This window comes from Crotalus tigris, unplaced genomic scaffold (assembly GCF_016545835.1).
Source record: "Crotalus tigris isolate CLP2741 ecotype Arizona unplaced genomic scaffold, ASM1654583v1 scf7180000024350.909852, whole genome shotgun sequence".
NCBI lineage: Eukaryota > Metazoa > Chordata > Lepidosauria > Squamata > Viperidae > Crotalus > Crotalus tigris.
In genome coordinates, this window is record NW_024100519.1 from 17,238 (window position 1) to 32,400 (window position 15,163).

Genomic DNA, 15,163 nt, shown 5'->3' on the forward strand with positions numbered 1-15,163 from the left:
GAGAGAGAGAGAGAGGCTGATAGAGCAGATAGAAAAGAAAGGATAGAATAGATGGAGAAAGATGGATAGTTGATAGATGATATAGGATAAAATGGAGAAAAAGTTGATGGAAGATAGCTAGGTAGATTGACAGATATAGAGATAGTTAGATAGATAGATAGATAGATAGATAGATAGATAGATAGATAGATAGATAGATAGATAGAGATAGATAGATCTCCAGTAAATACTCAGATGCATCCAGTCACCCCAACTCTACCTTGAAAAGGGATTATAGAATTGTAAAAATGGATATAGAGATGGATAGATAGAGACAGATAATAGAGATAGCTACAATAAGTAGGCAAAACCCATTAGATTTAAAAAAAACAAAACCTACCCAAACTGTTGAGCAGAGGTGAACATGGCAGGAGCAATAACTTTGCCTTTCAAGCTGCAGTTCAGTTTCCTCAACAGAGAAAACAAAATCTCTCTTCATTTTCTCCAAAAACTGCATTAAGACTTCAGGAAACAGGACATCACGCCAGCTTTGCCCAAATCTGGGCTCCATTACAGCTGAGCCCACCCATACCTTCTAAAAAGCAGGACAAGATCCAGGCTGATGACTCAAACCTTTTCTTGGGTCAATCCACCTACCACAAAACCAAAACCTAGTTAAAAGCTTGGTGGCTGGAGGGAGGGTCCTTCTTTAAAGTCACACACAAGGAAGATGGAGAACAAAAAAAGCTGGAAGGAACCAAGTTTTGGGAAGCCCCAAAGACAACTATGGAGAGTCTCAGTCATCCAGGATGTGGTTTGTTCCAAAGGGTTTTTTTTTTTCTTCAAAAGTCAAGCGGACTTTGGGTTTGCCTTGAAGATGTGTCGCTTCTCATCCAGGCCAAAACCCCAAAAGCCAGTCAGAACCGAAGAAGCTTCTTGGATGAGAAATGAAACATCTTCAAGGAAAAAACAAAGTCCAGACAAAGTTGCTTTTTGAAAAAGCATCTTCGCAACAGCCCCCCAAAAAGACATACAAAAAGATTTGAGCCATATTGGGGACTTACAATGTCCTCTTCTTAAAACTAAGTGGGTTAATTGCACAATTTAGGGCATAGATTCTCTCTTTCTCACTGTCTCTCCTTGCAGGAATTGGTAGGATGAACTAAAAGGCAAAGAGGATGAAAATATCCTTGGTCATTCTCTCCTAAATGGGCTACAGATCTCACAGATCAAGGACAAGGGGTTTCCAGAAGCAAATTATATCCCTCTATTTTTTTAAAAAAAAAATTCTTTGCATCAAAATACTACCACGAGGTTCCAAGGATATTTTCATGCTAGCATGCCTCAGCAAAATTTAAAGCCATCAGGAGACCTCAGAGTGCTGAGATGAGGGGCAAACACTCTCTGTTTGCTGGTCAGGCTTTGGGAAAGCAAGTTAAGCTATGGAAAAACATGAGTCAATATGAAACCCTCCCAAAAGAGAAGAGGAGGAAAGAGAAACAAACGAGTTAACATCCAGAAAATATATAGATAGAAAACGAAGGAGAAGAAATACATAATCAAGACAACAATCCCAACAACAGCAAAGTGGGAAGGTGGGGGGGGGGCGAGGGGGAAGGAGGGAAGAAGTTATTACAGGATTTCCAAAATTGCAAGCAAATTGCGATGGCTAGGAGACAATATTCACAGTTTGCATTGGGGTTAAGTACAGGATCACAGAGCCATCAACAAGCCACAAGCATTCACCCATCCTAGCAGGGGGAAAAGGAAATAAGGGGTGGGGAAACAACAACACAGTATTGAAAATATAATCACTATTGTGTATCTGCAATGATGATGCGATGGGATCTTCCAATATGGGCATTTGAATCTGACATTTTATTCTCTGGGATACATACAGAGGTAATATCTATATTATAGAATATATTACTCTTTTCTTTCCCCACCCGTCCTTTAAACACGATGCATATATATATGCATATATATATATATATATATATATATATATATATATATATATATATATATATATATTGTTTCCTATTTAGCTTGGCTTCGTATGAGGAGGGAATAACGGGAAATGTCAAGAAGGCCTTGCGTTAAAACTCAAGATGAGGCAGGGTGGGAAAAAAAGGAAGTCATCCGTGACGCCAGATTCTGCAACGATTTGGTGGATGTTACTGTTTGGGGAGCAGATCAACGAGAAAGTGGAGGAAAGAACGAGGATGATGCGTGTTTAACTGCTGACTTCTTCGTCCGTTTTGGTCAGTTTCTTCAACGTGTCCAGCAATTTCTGTGGGGTCAGGACATGTGTGGAACCTAGAGGAAGAGGGAAAAAAAAAAGAAGACAATTAGATTTCCAAAAGGAAAAACCAGAAACAGCAGGCAACATCTAAATCAGGGATGGCCTATCTGGGGTTTTGCCAATCTCCCTGGACTACCTCTCCCAGCATTCCCGGCTAGCTGCATTGTGGGGACTAGCAGCTCATCAGCCTCATGACTGACTGCACAGTGACTGTGGCAGTCATTTTGTGATTGCCCCCCCCACCAGCCCCCCCACTCCCCCCACCCCTCCCAAAGGCTGAAAAGCTTAAAAGGGTGACCCACCCCACAAAATGTCACCTCCGAAGGCCGATAAGGAAGGAGGAGGGTAAAGAAAGATTTTATAGAGGTGGGGAGAGAAATCTCAAAATTGCCCACCCTTCATTCTCTAGGGAGGGTCTCAGTCATCAGGTCATGGTGCTTTTTTTAAAAGACAACTGGATTTCATTGTTGTTGTTTTTTAAGATATTTTACTTCTCATCTAAGAAGCTTCTTCCATTCTGACTGAAGAGAGCTGAGTCTTCAGACAGTCCGATCAGAACGGAAGAAGCTTCTTGGAGGAGAGGCGAAATGCCGTCAAAGAAAAAAAAAAAAGAAAGTCCAGTTGCCTTTCGAAAAAGCAGTTTTGGGGTGCCCCCCTCTGCCACCCCCGTCAGCATATCAGCTTTGCTGGGTTTTCAAGGAGGAAGGGACGAAGCTCCCCTCACCCTTGACCCCTTCCCTATCACGTGCCCGTGTCGATATATACGCTCATATATATTAAGAGAAATGTTTGCAAAATGTAAGCCTAAGGAACTACATCTAAGTGCGGGAGGAAAAAAATAGCTGGAAAGGAACTGAAATGAAAACCACCCGTCATCAACGGAAATCAATATATATTTTTGTTAAAAACAAAACAAAACACAAAAAACCCAATCACACAGTGTTCGAAATGTAGTGGAGACATGAAGTAGGACATGCAGACTTTGTCATGAAGTTCAAGAGCTGAAGCATCCTCTATCAAGAGAGGCAGCAGATGCAACCCCGTGGGATCCTCTGGGCCTGCAATGGCCAAGAGGCCTTTGCAGAGGGGTGGTGGTGGTTATAAACAGGAGGGGGCAATCAAAAAGGGAGCTTTACCCCCACCTAGAGACTGGAGCCATCCACTTCTCTTTAATACCCAGTTCTGTTTGAATTATAGCAGAGAGAAAAGGAAGGTGTGAAAGAATAGATAAGCACCCAGAGTGATGCTTGGAAACTTGGCTTTCTAGTCAAGTTGGCAAGTTCTGGCTACCAGAAACTCATGGTCCAGATTTGTCATGGAAGCAAATATATTTTTTATCAAAATTATCATTTTGAAGCAAACATTTTCTCATACCAAGAAAAAAAAATAATAATAATAATAAAAAGGGAGGGGGGAGAAATCATAGAAAAGCAAGAAAGAGAGAAAGGGATGATAGGATGATCAAAAGAAGCCCTTCCAAAACAAGAAAGAGTTTCTTCTCAAGATAAATTGCTTTTACTTTTTTAGTTCTCTTTGGCTCTCATTCCATAGTTGGAGCCTGTTCCTCAAAAGAGACCCTAGTGGAATCTCGGAAGTCGGGGTGTCTCAGATCCATAAGAAATTTGGTGGGAGTAAGAATGTGAGTAGAACCTGCGAGAAAATAGAGCGTGGGCTGACTCTTTGTGAGAGAGAGGGGGGAGGGGGAGGGAGGGAGGGAGGGAGGGAGGGAGGAAGGACGGGGAGGGAGGAAGGAAGAAAAGAAAGAAAGAAAGAAAAAGCAAGGAAAAAAGAAAAGAGAGAGGGGGAAGGAAGGAAGGATAAAAGAAAGAGAGAGAAAGAGAAGGAAGGAAATGCAAGAAAGATGAAAAAAGAAAGGAAGGAAGGAAAAGAATTGCAAGGAAGGAAGGAAGGAAGGAAGGAAGGAAGGGAGAAAGAAAGAAAGAAAGAAAGAGAAAAGCAACATGCCAAGAAATTTTGTTTATGCCTTTTTTTAAAAAAAAAAACCCTTACAATATAGTTCATATCACCAAAAATCACTGTGATGGAAGCCAGTGATGGTAAGTGAAGCAGAAATGGCAAGAGAGAGACAATCATACAATCACACCGAGAGAGAGAGGAGGGGGGGCAAAGAAGGCAGTTGTGAGAGAGAGAAGAAAATCTCTTCGGGGTGCCGCAATAGAGCACCCCATAACTGCATCTGCCAGAATTAATTCTAGAGGAAACATTGAAATAGCAATACGTTCACCACTTCGGTGTAGATACATACATACATACATACATACATATATCAATCAATAATAGTAGTGATATATACAAGATAGAATGCTTAAGTTGCTGAATTGCTTAATCTCCCACTCCAATTATTATTATTATTATTAATCAATCATCGCACAGTCAGCCAGATGTTCAGACTGGATTTGGCATTTTTGTCTATCTCTCGAATCCTTCTCAAGGACCTGGGATAGGCAGATGTGGATGTTTGATGGTATTACAGATCTCGTTGAAGGATGGAAGCAGTTCCTAGTAAGGCCGCCTTTTGCAATTGACTAATAGCAAATTTGTCAATGCCAATGGTGTTCAAGTGGTGCTCCAGTTGTTTTGGGATTGCACGCAAGGCGCCTATTACTATTATTATTATTATTAAAAATACAGATTGGGCTATTCAAGTGGCACAACTGTATGAACCTTTCACTTTAAATTTGAAACTAAAAAAAAAAGGTATAACTCAAAACTAGGACATGCTAAATAAAGGCAGTTACTCGGGCAATTTTTGCAACTGGAAAAGAAGTCAAAAGTTCTTTATAAACAGGGTAAGACACCCCAACCCCCGCCATATAAATGCACGGCAGAAAGAATAAACACCCAATAAACCAGTGGTGGGATTCAGCCAGTTCGCACCAGTTCGGCAGAACCGGTAGCTAATTTTTTGTTGGCCCAGGCCCAGAATGGACTTCCGGAAGCGGCATCCACGCAGAGAACCAGTTGTTCGCAGATTTGAATCCCACCGCTGAAATAAACCCACCGCAGAAAGAACAACGTCCAACGTTAGAAGCAACAGTAAACAAAGCAGGAAAACACACACCATGCACACTTTTGAACACACACAGAGGTGAGATGACACAAGGAAGGAGACCGCGTGGAGAAGGAAGTCAAGAAAGTGAGTTTCGGGAAAGCCAAGGTCCCAAGAGGGGGAAAAAAAATTCAAGAAGGGGGTAAAAAATGGTGGAACGGGAAGATAGCACTTCAAAGAAGCGAGGTGTAGTTTGGATATGATTGCTTGTTCTTCATGTCCCCTATGTCAGGGATCCTCAACCTTGGCCCCTTTAAGACTTGTGGACTTCAACTCCCAGAATTCCTCAGCCAGCTTTGTAAATATAATCGTTGGGATGTCAACCCAACCCAACGTGAGTTTTCCTGCTGACTCGTGAGCATTAGAGAGCTGCATTAACCCAGAAAAACAGAGCTGGGACTTTGGAGGCCCTATAGTCCAACCCCCTGCTCAAGCAGGAGACCCTACACCATTTCAGACAAGTGATCTGTCCAGTCTCTTCTTGAAAGCCTCCAGTGATGGGGCACCACAAGCCGTTCCACAGCTTGATTGTTCTCGCCATTAGGACATTTCTCCTTGGTTCTAGATTGCTTCTCTACTGGGTTAGTTTGATGGCACTGGTTCTTGTCTTGACTTCTGGTGCTTTGTCCCCCTCATCTTTGTGGCAGCCCCTCAAATATCCTCAAGAGTTGTAGGAGGGGAGAATAGGACAGGGCAGTGGATGCAAGCGTATTCCCTATGGGGAGCTTCAGGGAGCACCGGGTTTGGGGGCGGGGGGCCTCAAAGTTGAGGAGGAAGTGAGGAGACAGATGGAGATGATGGAAGACAGAGCAGAGCGGAGCAAGCAAGCATGAGTTGAAGGCTCCAAGCAAGACAAGGACTTACCTATCAACACCTCCCACTTCCCGCTGGCTTGCGTCACTTCGTAGGCGCAGCGCATCTCGCTCAGAGCAACCCCGCCCAGGATGAAAACGATGAGGCGAGGACCGCTTCGGTATTCCCCAGGAGCCTTGTTCTTGTGCCAGTGTCCGTAGCGGGCACTGAAGACCAGGATGAAAAGGAAAAGAAAAAAATTAGATCACGATTTGGAAGAGCCGTGGTGGCGCAGTAGTTAGAATGCAGCATTGCAGGCAAACTCTGCCCACCGCCAGGAGTTCGATCCTGACCGGCTCAAAGTTGACTCAGCCTTCCAAGGTCAGTAAAATGAGAACCCAGGTTGTTAAGGGGCAAGATGCTGACTCTGTAAACCGCTTAAGAGAGGACTGTAAACCACTGTGAAGCGGTATATAAGTCTAAGGGCTATTGCTACTGCTACTGCTACTGCTGTCTGTCTGCATCTCTATCTAATCTCTATGTCTATCTATCTATCTATCTATCTATCTATCTATCTATCTATCTATCTATCTATCTATCTATCTATCTATCTTACAAACAAACAAACAAATAAACAAAAATGTCCACAAACATTCTGTGCTTGCAGGCCTCCAATTCAGACTTAGTTTAACTTAGACCTAATTAAGTTTAATCTAGGCTTCATTTAAACCTAATTATGCTTCCCTAGACCCAATACCGGACAGGGCACTCCCTTCTTACCTGACTGCTGTAGTGCTGAAGGAAGCAGCTGACCGGGTGGAGATGCATGGGTAATGTTTGGTATCCAGTTTGTCCTCCACAGCATCCTATAAATAAATAAATAAATAAATGAAGGAAGGAAGGAAGGAAGGAAGGAAAGAAAAGAAGGAAGGAAGGAAGGAAGGAAGGAAGGAAGGAAGGAAGGAAGGAAGGAAGAAAGAAAGAAAGAAAGAAAGAAAGAAAGAAAGAAAGAAAGAAAGAAAGAGCACATCTGGAGCTCCTGCAAGTGTGTATTAGACACAAAGCAAAGAGGTCCATGCATTCAAGAGCTATCCTTCATTACGAACCTCCATGATATCTTTGACCACCGGAGTCCATCGGGAGAGCTGGTAGGTCTGTTCACTGATACGTTCCTTCCGTTCTGGCTTGCTTCTACGACGTAAGGTCGACTGGACACAAGAGAGAGAAAATGGACTCAGAGGATGTTAACCAGGCTTATACACATGGAAGAGTAAACTGGAGCCTTCTAGCTTTGGGGACCTGTGGAAGATTGGAGATAACTAGAAGATACCAACTTCTAGTTACTATTCTTTACAAGAACCTCTCTCCATCTACCCTGTGATCCTCTCTCTCATCTGCAACACTTAGCCTTTTAGAAGAGAGTAGGGCTGAACTGTGGGATCCCTGGTGCTCCCCAAGCTTGGTGGTTTTCTTGCAGACATTTCATGACCCAACTAGGGAACATCATCTGGGCTAGAAGGCAGTGGGGCACGAGGAGTGGAGGTGCAGAAGGAAGGTGGGGACGAGGAGGAGGACTGTGGGGTCCTTGGTGATCTCTTAGCTGGCAGACATTTCATGACCCAATTAGGTAACATCATCAGTGTCAGAAGGGAAAGAAAGCAAACTCCACTCTCTTCTAGCATTGATGATGTTCCCTAGTTGGGTCATGAAATGTCTGCAGGAAAACAACCAGGCTCGGAGAGCACCAAGGACTTAGCCATTTGCTAAACAGATAATTCTGTGACAGGGTAGTTATTTTTTTTTTTAATGGAAGTGTAAGTTACAAAGGTAACTGCCATATATACATACCAGGCTCTCAAGATATCACCTTGTTTAACTACTAGCATTGCAAAAAAATATTGTTTAATTACAAGCTTGAGAGATACTTACCCCAAAGATCCTTTTTCACAAGAATGTTCCCAACTGGACATTCTTGTTTTTCTTTGAAGTCGTTTCGCTTCTCATCCAACAAGCTCCTTCAAGCTCTGACTGAATGGTGGGGAATGGAAGAGCTGAAGAATCAGAGCTGAAGAAGCTTCTTGGATGAGAAGCGAAACGTCTTCAAAGAAAAACAGGAAAGTCCAGTTGCCTCCTGAAAAAGCATCTTTGGGATAACTATGACCTGGAAGACGGAGAATCTCCATAGATATTAAGAGATATGTTGTTTCCCAAGGAATAGGTGGAAACTTTCTTGGTTCCATAGATCAAAAAAAAACCTTGACAGTTGAGTTCTCCTTCAACTATTCCCAAGTCTGGAATAAGAGTCCTAGCAACAGATACCTGAAGCTATGGTCAAACACAAGAGAAAGCCTTGGGGACCTTAGAAGAAAGTGCCAAGCAATAAAATGGAACCTGCTGGTGGACTTTGTTCTACCACATGTTCTGCTTCTCCTTCTTACTTCCACAGCTGGGACCAAGCTGTCCAAGCAGAGCGTGGATTGACCTGGTCACTTCTCCAGAGCTTTTGAAAGAACCTAGCACGACTTACGTCTGTTATGATGGGCACCCCAAGGTGTGCCATATTCGTGATGATCTCACTGTCCTCAGGAGGGATCTGAGCATGCTGGATCAGCTTGTTGAGGTTCTCCTCGGTGATCCCTGGGGGAGGGGGAGACCAAACATGCATGTTCTAGGAGAAGGAGTCGGCACACAAGCATGCCAACAAACAACAGTTGTTTTGATCGATAACAATTAATATTACCTAACATTAATATTATCCTAATATTTTTATCCTAATATTATACTAATATTTTTAGAATCATCTCCAATTTCCCTCCCAGGGACCCATGGAAGCAAGGTGTTATGGTTCCGGCTAATGAAACACTTCAAAGAACTTCCAGGCATTTATTTTCCTAAAAGCCTGTGATTGTTACAAAATGTCAAGTTCTCTTCCTCTGAGCAGTTAAATTATCAGCATGTTCCCTCTGTCATATATCACATTATCCAATTAGTGTGAAGGTCAAAGGTTTTCTTCCTCTTTCTTTCCCAGGCTTTACCCCCACCCCCCTTCTGCTCTGTATTAACCCCATAATTACCAGACAATTCTGCATATTGTCAAAAGCAAGAATATACAATATTTGCAGCGTTGACACAAGGATTGGGAAAATGCATCATTTCCCCTAAGGCACACCACATATCCTCACATCTCCCCAATGGCTTTGAGCCTCAATAAAAGTCTCTCTGTACCGTTCTTGAGAAAGATGTAGAGTAAAATGATCCGGATCTTGTCATAGGTGCTGACGTTGGCGTCCAGCAGGATTGGGACAATCGCACGCATGGGATCCTTGATCTTCTCCCCTTCTGCATCGGTGCCCATGGCCAGATCCTGGTAAGACAGAACATCTCCCGGGACTTAACTAGGTCATGTCCACTGGAAACTTCTTTTCTGCCCAGTTGAGTTTGGGATGAACTGGGAACTAAAGGATTCGGCCTCCAGGAGAGCTTCTTCTTACTTTTTTAAATTTTTAAATTTTTATTTTTGGAAACCAGTAGAGGAATGTAAAATGGGCCATTACAAACCAGCCACCCATTCAAGGTAAGCCTGCAAGAATCCACGTCTTTGTTAAAGTAGAGAAACAGCTGGGATCAGCAAGACAGCCAGCTGTTTCTCTGGCTTCTTGAAAAGTCTGCCAAACTCTGGGAAGATTTACCACGCAGGGGAAGGGGAGGGGGAAAAAAACTAGACAAGTTGAGAAAGGGCCAAAGGATCAGCACAACTTGAATGCTGTCCCTTTTCAGGCAAACACACAAACACGCAACCGAGCAGACTTACCTGTTCAACTCTGCAGAGTTTGTCCACGGTGCCTTGGTAGTGCTTCATGCAGTCTTCAGCCAGGTGGAGATGAGTGGAATACTAGCCAAACACAAGAAGAAAAAAAGAGTTCAGCAGTCCAGATGTTGTCTACCAATAAAGGAGAATATTTGTAGCTGGGGCTTGAAATGAGGGGGTCCTAAGTTGCTTTCCTGCAGACGTTTCATTACCCAACTATGTAACATCACCAGTGCTAGGGCTAGCACTAGTTTGGGTAATGAAATATCTGCAAGAAAACTACCAAGCTCAGAGAACACCAAGGACCCCACAGTCCTTCTCCTCCCCCTCCTCCTCCTCCTCCTCCTCTCCACAGACCCCATTCCCTTCTAACACTGATGATGTTACCTATCTGGGTCATAAAACGTTGGCAAGAAAACCACAAAGCTCAGAGAGCACTAAGGACCGCACAGTCCTCCTCCTCCTCCTCCTCCTCTCCACAAACCCCACACCCTTCTAGCACTGATGATATTCCCTAGTTTGGTCATGAAATGTCTGCAAGAAAATCACCAAGTTCAGAGAGCACTAAGGATCTTACAGAACTTTTCTTCCTCCTCCTCCTCCCTGCAAACCCCACTCCTTCTAGCACTGATGATGTTACCTAGTTTGGGTAATGAAACGTCTGCAAGAAAACACCCAAGCTCAGAGGGCACCAAGGACCCCACAGTCCTCCTCCTTAACTTAGCTCTCTCTCCATCCATATTTCAGCAGCCAATGAGCCCAGCCACCATTCCCACAATTCTTAACTAGGATTCTGCAATATGTCATTCAGCCTTGCCTTGAAGGCCCCCACTCCTCTACTATAGCAGGCTGGATGGTTTAACTTTTAAGCCAGTAGCAAAGGGACATACCTTGCTGAGTTCTTTCTGATACTGGGGCATCTTCTTCAGCATCTGGGAAAGGTCCCTCAAGGTGGTCTGAAAAGGCAGGAAAGAGAGGGCTGGTCCTCAGCCAAGCTCTTGGATTCTAGATTACGGAACTCACCAGGATCCAGCGCTACGGCCTTATTGAAAGAGAGATCAAGTCCAAATTGTGCCTGTGGGAAGGATTGAGCTGATGGTCCTCAGAATCCAGGAGAGGGAAATTAGGGGGGAAGGAGGGGGGGAAACCAGGCATTTGTTGAATTCTCTCTTGCTCTATCTGCAAACCTTCACAATTCCATTATTCTCATTTAACTCACTCAACGACTGTCTTGCTTAGCAATGGAAAAGTTGGGCTCAATTGCCGTCATAAGTCGAGGATTACCTGTATACTACAATGCTCCCACAAAAAAGATGAAATGACAGCCAATCAACTCAGTTCCGGAATATTCCCTTCTTCCCTCCCCTCCGACTGTTTCCCTTCAAAGATCTTCTCTGCTACCACAAAGACGAAGTATTTTAAGCTTGACTTTCATCTACTTCAGTTCAAAGGGATCATAGCCTTGAAACCTTCTAAATTCTACTTCGGATCCACGTCTTACCTTGTCACCGGTATTCATCCTTTTGCTGGAAGAAAAATCCTTCAGGGATCGGGTGACTTCTCTGGAACAAGAAACAAATAAACGAATAAATTACGTGCAGGGGTGGCAATCCAAGCGAGCCGCTGGCTGAATCGATGCCGCGTACTCGAATGCTTGAATTGGCTAAATGGGGACAGTTCTTTGATTTGGATTGCTTGGTACAATCTGAATCGAAGCAACGTTTGAAAGAGGACTGCAGCTAGGGTAGAGATGAACAATCTGAAAACTGATACAATGGGCATTGGTTATATTATATTTACAGGCTGAGCAGGGGGTTGGTCTAGAAGACCTCCAAGGTCCCTTCCAACTCTCTTATTCTATTCTAGTCTAGTCTAGTCTATTCCTTATTCTATTCTATTCTACTACTATTATTATTCTTCTACTATTATTATTTTATTCTATTCTACTATTATTATTCTATTCTAGTATTAGTCTATTCTATTTTATTATTATTCTATTCTAGTATTATTATTCTATTCTATTCTAGTATTATTATTCTATTCTAGTATTATTCTATTCTAGTATTCTTATTCTATTCTTATTCTATTCTATTCTATTCTATTCTATTCTATTCTATTCTATTCTATTCTATTCTTATTCTATTCTTATTCTATTCTATTCTACTCTATTCTATTCTTATTCTATTCTATTCTACTCTATTCTATTCTTATTCTATTCTATTCTACTCTTACCAAGGCATTATAAAGTGAAATGATGCCTCCATGAAACTTGCAGGAGTCAAAGCCCACTCAAGAAGGTCTTTATTTTGACCTGCTCTTTCTCCCCATCCCCAATTATTTCTGACAAAAGGTCATTAGAACTCACATGAGCAGCATAGAGCCTTCCATGCGCCATCGTGCAAAAGAAGAATACTTACTGGGACACCTCAGCAATGTGCTTGTGGCGCAAGGTGATCCAGAGGTCATCATCTTCATCCAGCAGGACCTCTTTGACCCGGGCCTCTCCAATTCCACTTGTCTCATACCTGGGAATTTCAAAGGAATCAGTGGCTTCACCCCACAAATCTACAAGTTTCTGGGTTTGAGGGAAAACTAAGATGGACACAGTTTTGAATCACAGGGACGTCAAACTTCACTGAATCCAAGTCCTTTCTGCACGTAGGAATCATAGTGATCCAATTTTTTAAGAGAGTACATTAGGAATCAATAGATATCTTGGTTTGCACAATCTAGGATAACTACGGCCGGATTTCTACAATATGCTCAAGGACAAATCTACCAAGATCATTTTAGTCTAGTCTATTCCAATCTAAGAACACACACTGTTCACAAGGGGGTGTCCTCCATGTCATATGTTGCCCCACACACCTCACAAATAGTACAGGAAGTAAACAAGAGAACCTTACTTGTAGACATCATTTTCAATGGGTAGCAAATCGTAACTCATGGCTTGGAACGTGAGTTCATGCAACACTGGAGAACTGGGGTCAAAGCCACGATCTAGAATGATAAGTTGAGAACGAGCTTTGTCTGGACCCTGGATTGGGGGAAACAAACCAAGATGCCATTAGAGGTATCCAACCTGTTTTTCCATCAAGTGGGAGAACATTCCTCTCAATCATCAATCAACACAGATGCCGAGATGTTGATTTTGGTCTGACAGACATACTTTGTTTAAAGAGTGCCTAGTATAAAAGTAATGAAAAATAATGCTAAGCAATGTGTCAAGGGTGAAACTTCGGCAGCTACGTGCCTGTGTTTCATCTTGCCTTTAGATTAAGGGGAGGGGATGTTACTTTCAAGTAGGTTAAATGGAGAAATGAAACCGATTTAGCTGAAGAATGTGGGAGCCTGAAGCCTTGTCAAGGGCACCAGAACCAGGTGCGGATTTGAAGCAGATGGTTCCCATAACAAAGTGAACTTTTTGATATGAATTAGATAAGACATTGGCGGTTTGGCTGGGAAAATTATTATTAAGTCTATGAATCCATTCCATTCCATTCCATTCCATTTTCTATTCTATTCTATTCTATTCATTCTGAATTCTATTCTATTCTATTCATTCTGAATTCTATTCTATTCTATTCTATTCTATTCTATTCTATTCTATTCTATTCTATTCTATTCTTTAACTACAAGGATCTGCTCACCTCTCCCATGGTTGGGTCATCTGCTTTGTATGCATCCAATTTGTCCTGGATCAGCTGAGCCAGCATAGCATTGTCCTTGTAGTCCCTACCAAAAGAGGACAACATAATAGTTCTTTCAAAACCAGGGCTGATTTCATTTGATGGGGACCCTTGATGATGCTGGTGATAACACTGTCTTCTCTTTTCATTGCCATACAACACGCACCACCTCCCTTCCACTCTCCTGGGCTGCTATAGTAATTTTTTTAGAATACCTTTGAGGGATGTTTTCCCAATGACTTTGTTAATACCGTGTTTCCCCGTAAAGAAGGCCCAGTTGGAAAATAAACCCTAGCGTGATTTTTTTTCAAGATGCTTGTAATATAAGTCCTACCCCAAAAAATAAGCCCGAGTTAAGATTGTCAACCAGGCAGATGCATTTAATACTGTATTTTCCCCAAATATAAGCCCTAACTGGAAAACAAGCCCTAATGCATCCCTTGGAGCAAAAATTAATATAAAACCTGGTCTTATTTTTCAGGGAAACATGGGTAACAAGCTTTGGAAGATGTTGGACGTTTTGTTGATGCTTTGTTAGGTTCCTTTTCAACCTTCCATAGTGTCCTTCAATGACCTCACTTCATCATTTTCAGAAGCCCCCAAGGGGCATCCCTTCCTGAGGTCTTTCACTAGAATTGTATAAACCAGGGGGTCTCCAACTTCAGCCCCTTTAAGACCTGTGACCAACTCCCAGAATCCCCCCCCCCAGCTAGCATGGCTTAGTTTCTTAGTTTCAAGACTGGCTGGGGAAGTCTGGGAGTTGAAGTCCACAGGGTTCTTGACACCCTTGGAATAGAAGCATAGAACTTGCAAATCCTTTGAAGCCTCCTTAAGAAGGGTATTAGGAGATTGCCAGGATCGCCCAGTACTGAGCTTCTGCAGCTGGGCTTCCAGAAGCTTCTGTCCATCCAGCTCTTGACAGATGTCTCTTTCGTGATGAAGATAACCTCCAGTTACAGGAGGCTTCCTTAAGTATGGGGCACCTACTGCTCTGGTTTTAAATTAAAATCACGAGAGGTTCATGGTGAGTTCTTTGAAGGAGTCCTCCAGAAACTCCACTTACTCACCCTCGGTATCGGACAGCTGGGTATTCCTTCAGAGTGGCGCAAAGAGTCGCAATCTGTTCAGCCAAGCGTTCCAGAATTGGATTCTTCATCTGAGCCTTGTGAGGGCTGTAAAAGCTCTGGAAGGAGTCCGCCGAATCCAGGGAGTAAACCTGTAATAGGCATCACAAGGATAAAAGAAGAAAAGGAATCCAGGGAGTAAACCTGTAGTAGCAGTGGTGGGATTCAAATAGGTGAGCAACCGGTTCTCTGCGTGGATGCCACTTCCGGAAGTCCCTTCTGGGCCTGGGCAACAAAAAATTAGCTACCGGTTCTGCTGAACTGGTGCAAACTGGCTGAATCTCACCACTGTATAGTAGGCACCCCAAGAGTGAAAAAAGAAAAGGAGCTGAGGTGTCTTTAATTTCAATACTTCCCTATGTTTTGCTCACTCACCTAAGGAAGAGAAAAAAATCA

The 15,163-nt window shown here is 42.9% G+C and overlaps 1 protein-coding gene across 5 annotated transcripts in view; it reads right to left on the bottom strand.

Moving 5' to 3' along the window:
• Positions 1-1,999: 1,999 nt before the first annotated feature.
• STXBP1 (syntaxin binding protein 1) overlaps positions 2,000-15,163 on the bottom strand; it is a 31,251-nt gene continuing 18,087 nt past the window's right edge. For 2 of the 5 annotated variants that reach the window (XM_039327136.1, XM_039327135.1), the window contains 13 exons: positions 14,711-14,859; positions 13,605-13,689; positions 12,861-12,991; positions 12,372-12,479; positions 11,456-11,516; positions 10,845-10,910; positions 9,958-10,038; positions 9,372-9,510; positions 8,674-8,783; positions 7,253-7,354; positions 6,927-7,012; positions 6,219-6,373; positions 3,825-3,934 (listed from right to left, as the gene is read on the bottom strand). In XM_039327136.1, the coding sequence (XP_039183070.1) occupies positions 3,825-3,934; positions 6,219-6,373; positions 6,927-7,012; positions 7,253-7,354; positions 8,674-8,783; positions 9,372-9,510; positions 9,958-10,038; positions 10,845-10,910; positions 11,456-11,516; positions 12,372-12,479; positions 12,861-12,991; positions 13,605-13,689; positions 14,711-14,859 (1,383 nt within the window). Of the gene's footprint in view, positions 2,299-3,803; positions 3,935-6,218; positions 6,374-6,926; positions 7,013-7,252; positions 7,355-8,673; positions 8,784-9,371; positions 9,511-9,957; positions 10,039-10,844; positions 10,911-11,455; positions 11,517-12,371; positions 12,480-12,860; positions 12,992-13,604; positions 13,690-14,710; positions 14,860-15,163 lie in introns of those variants that run through there. The other 3 variants (XM_039327133.1, XM_039327134.1, XM_039327137.1) reach the window with 3 other exon arrangements.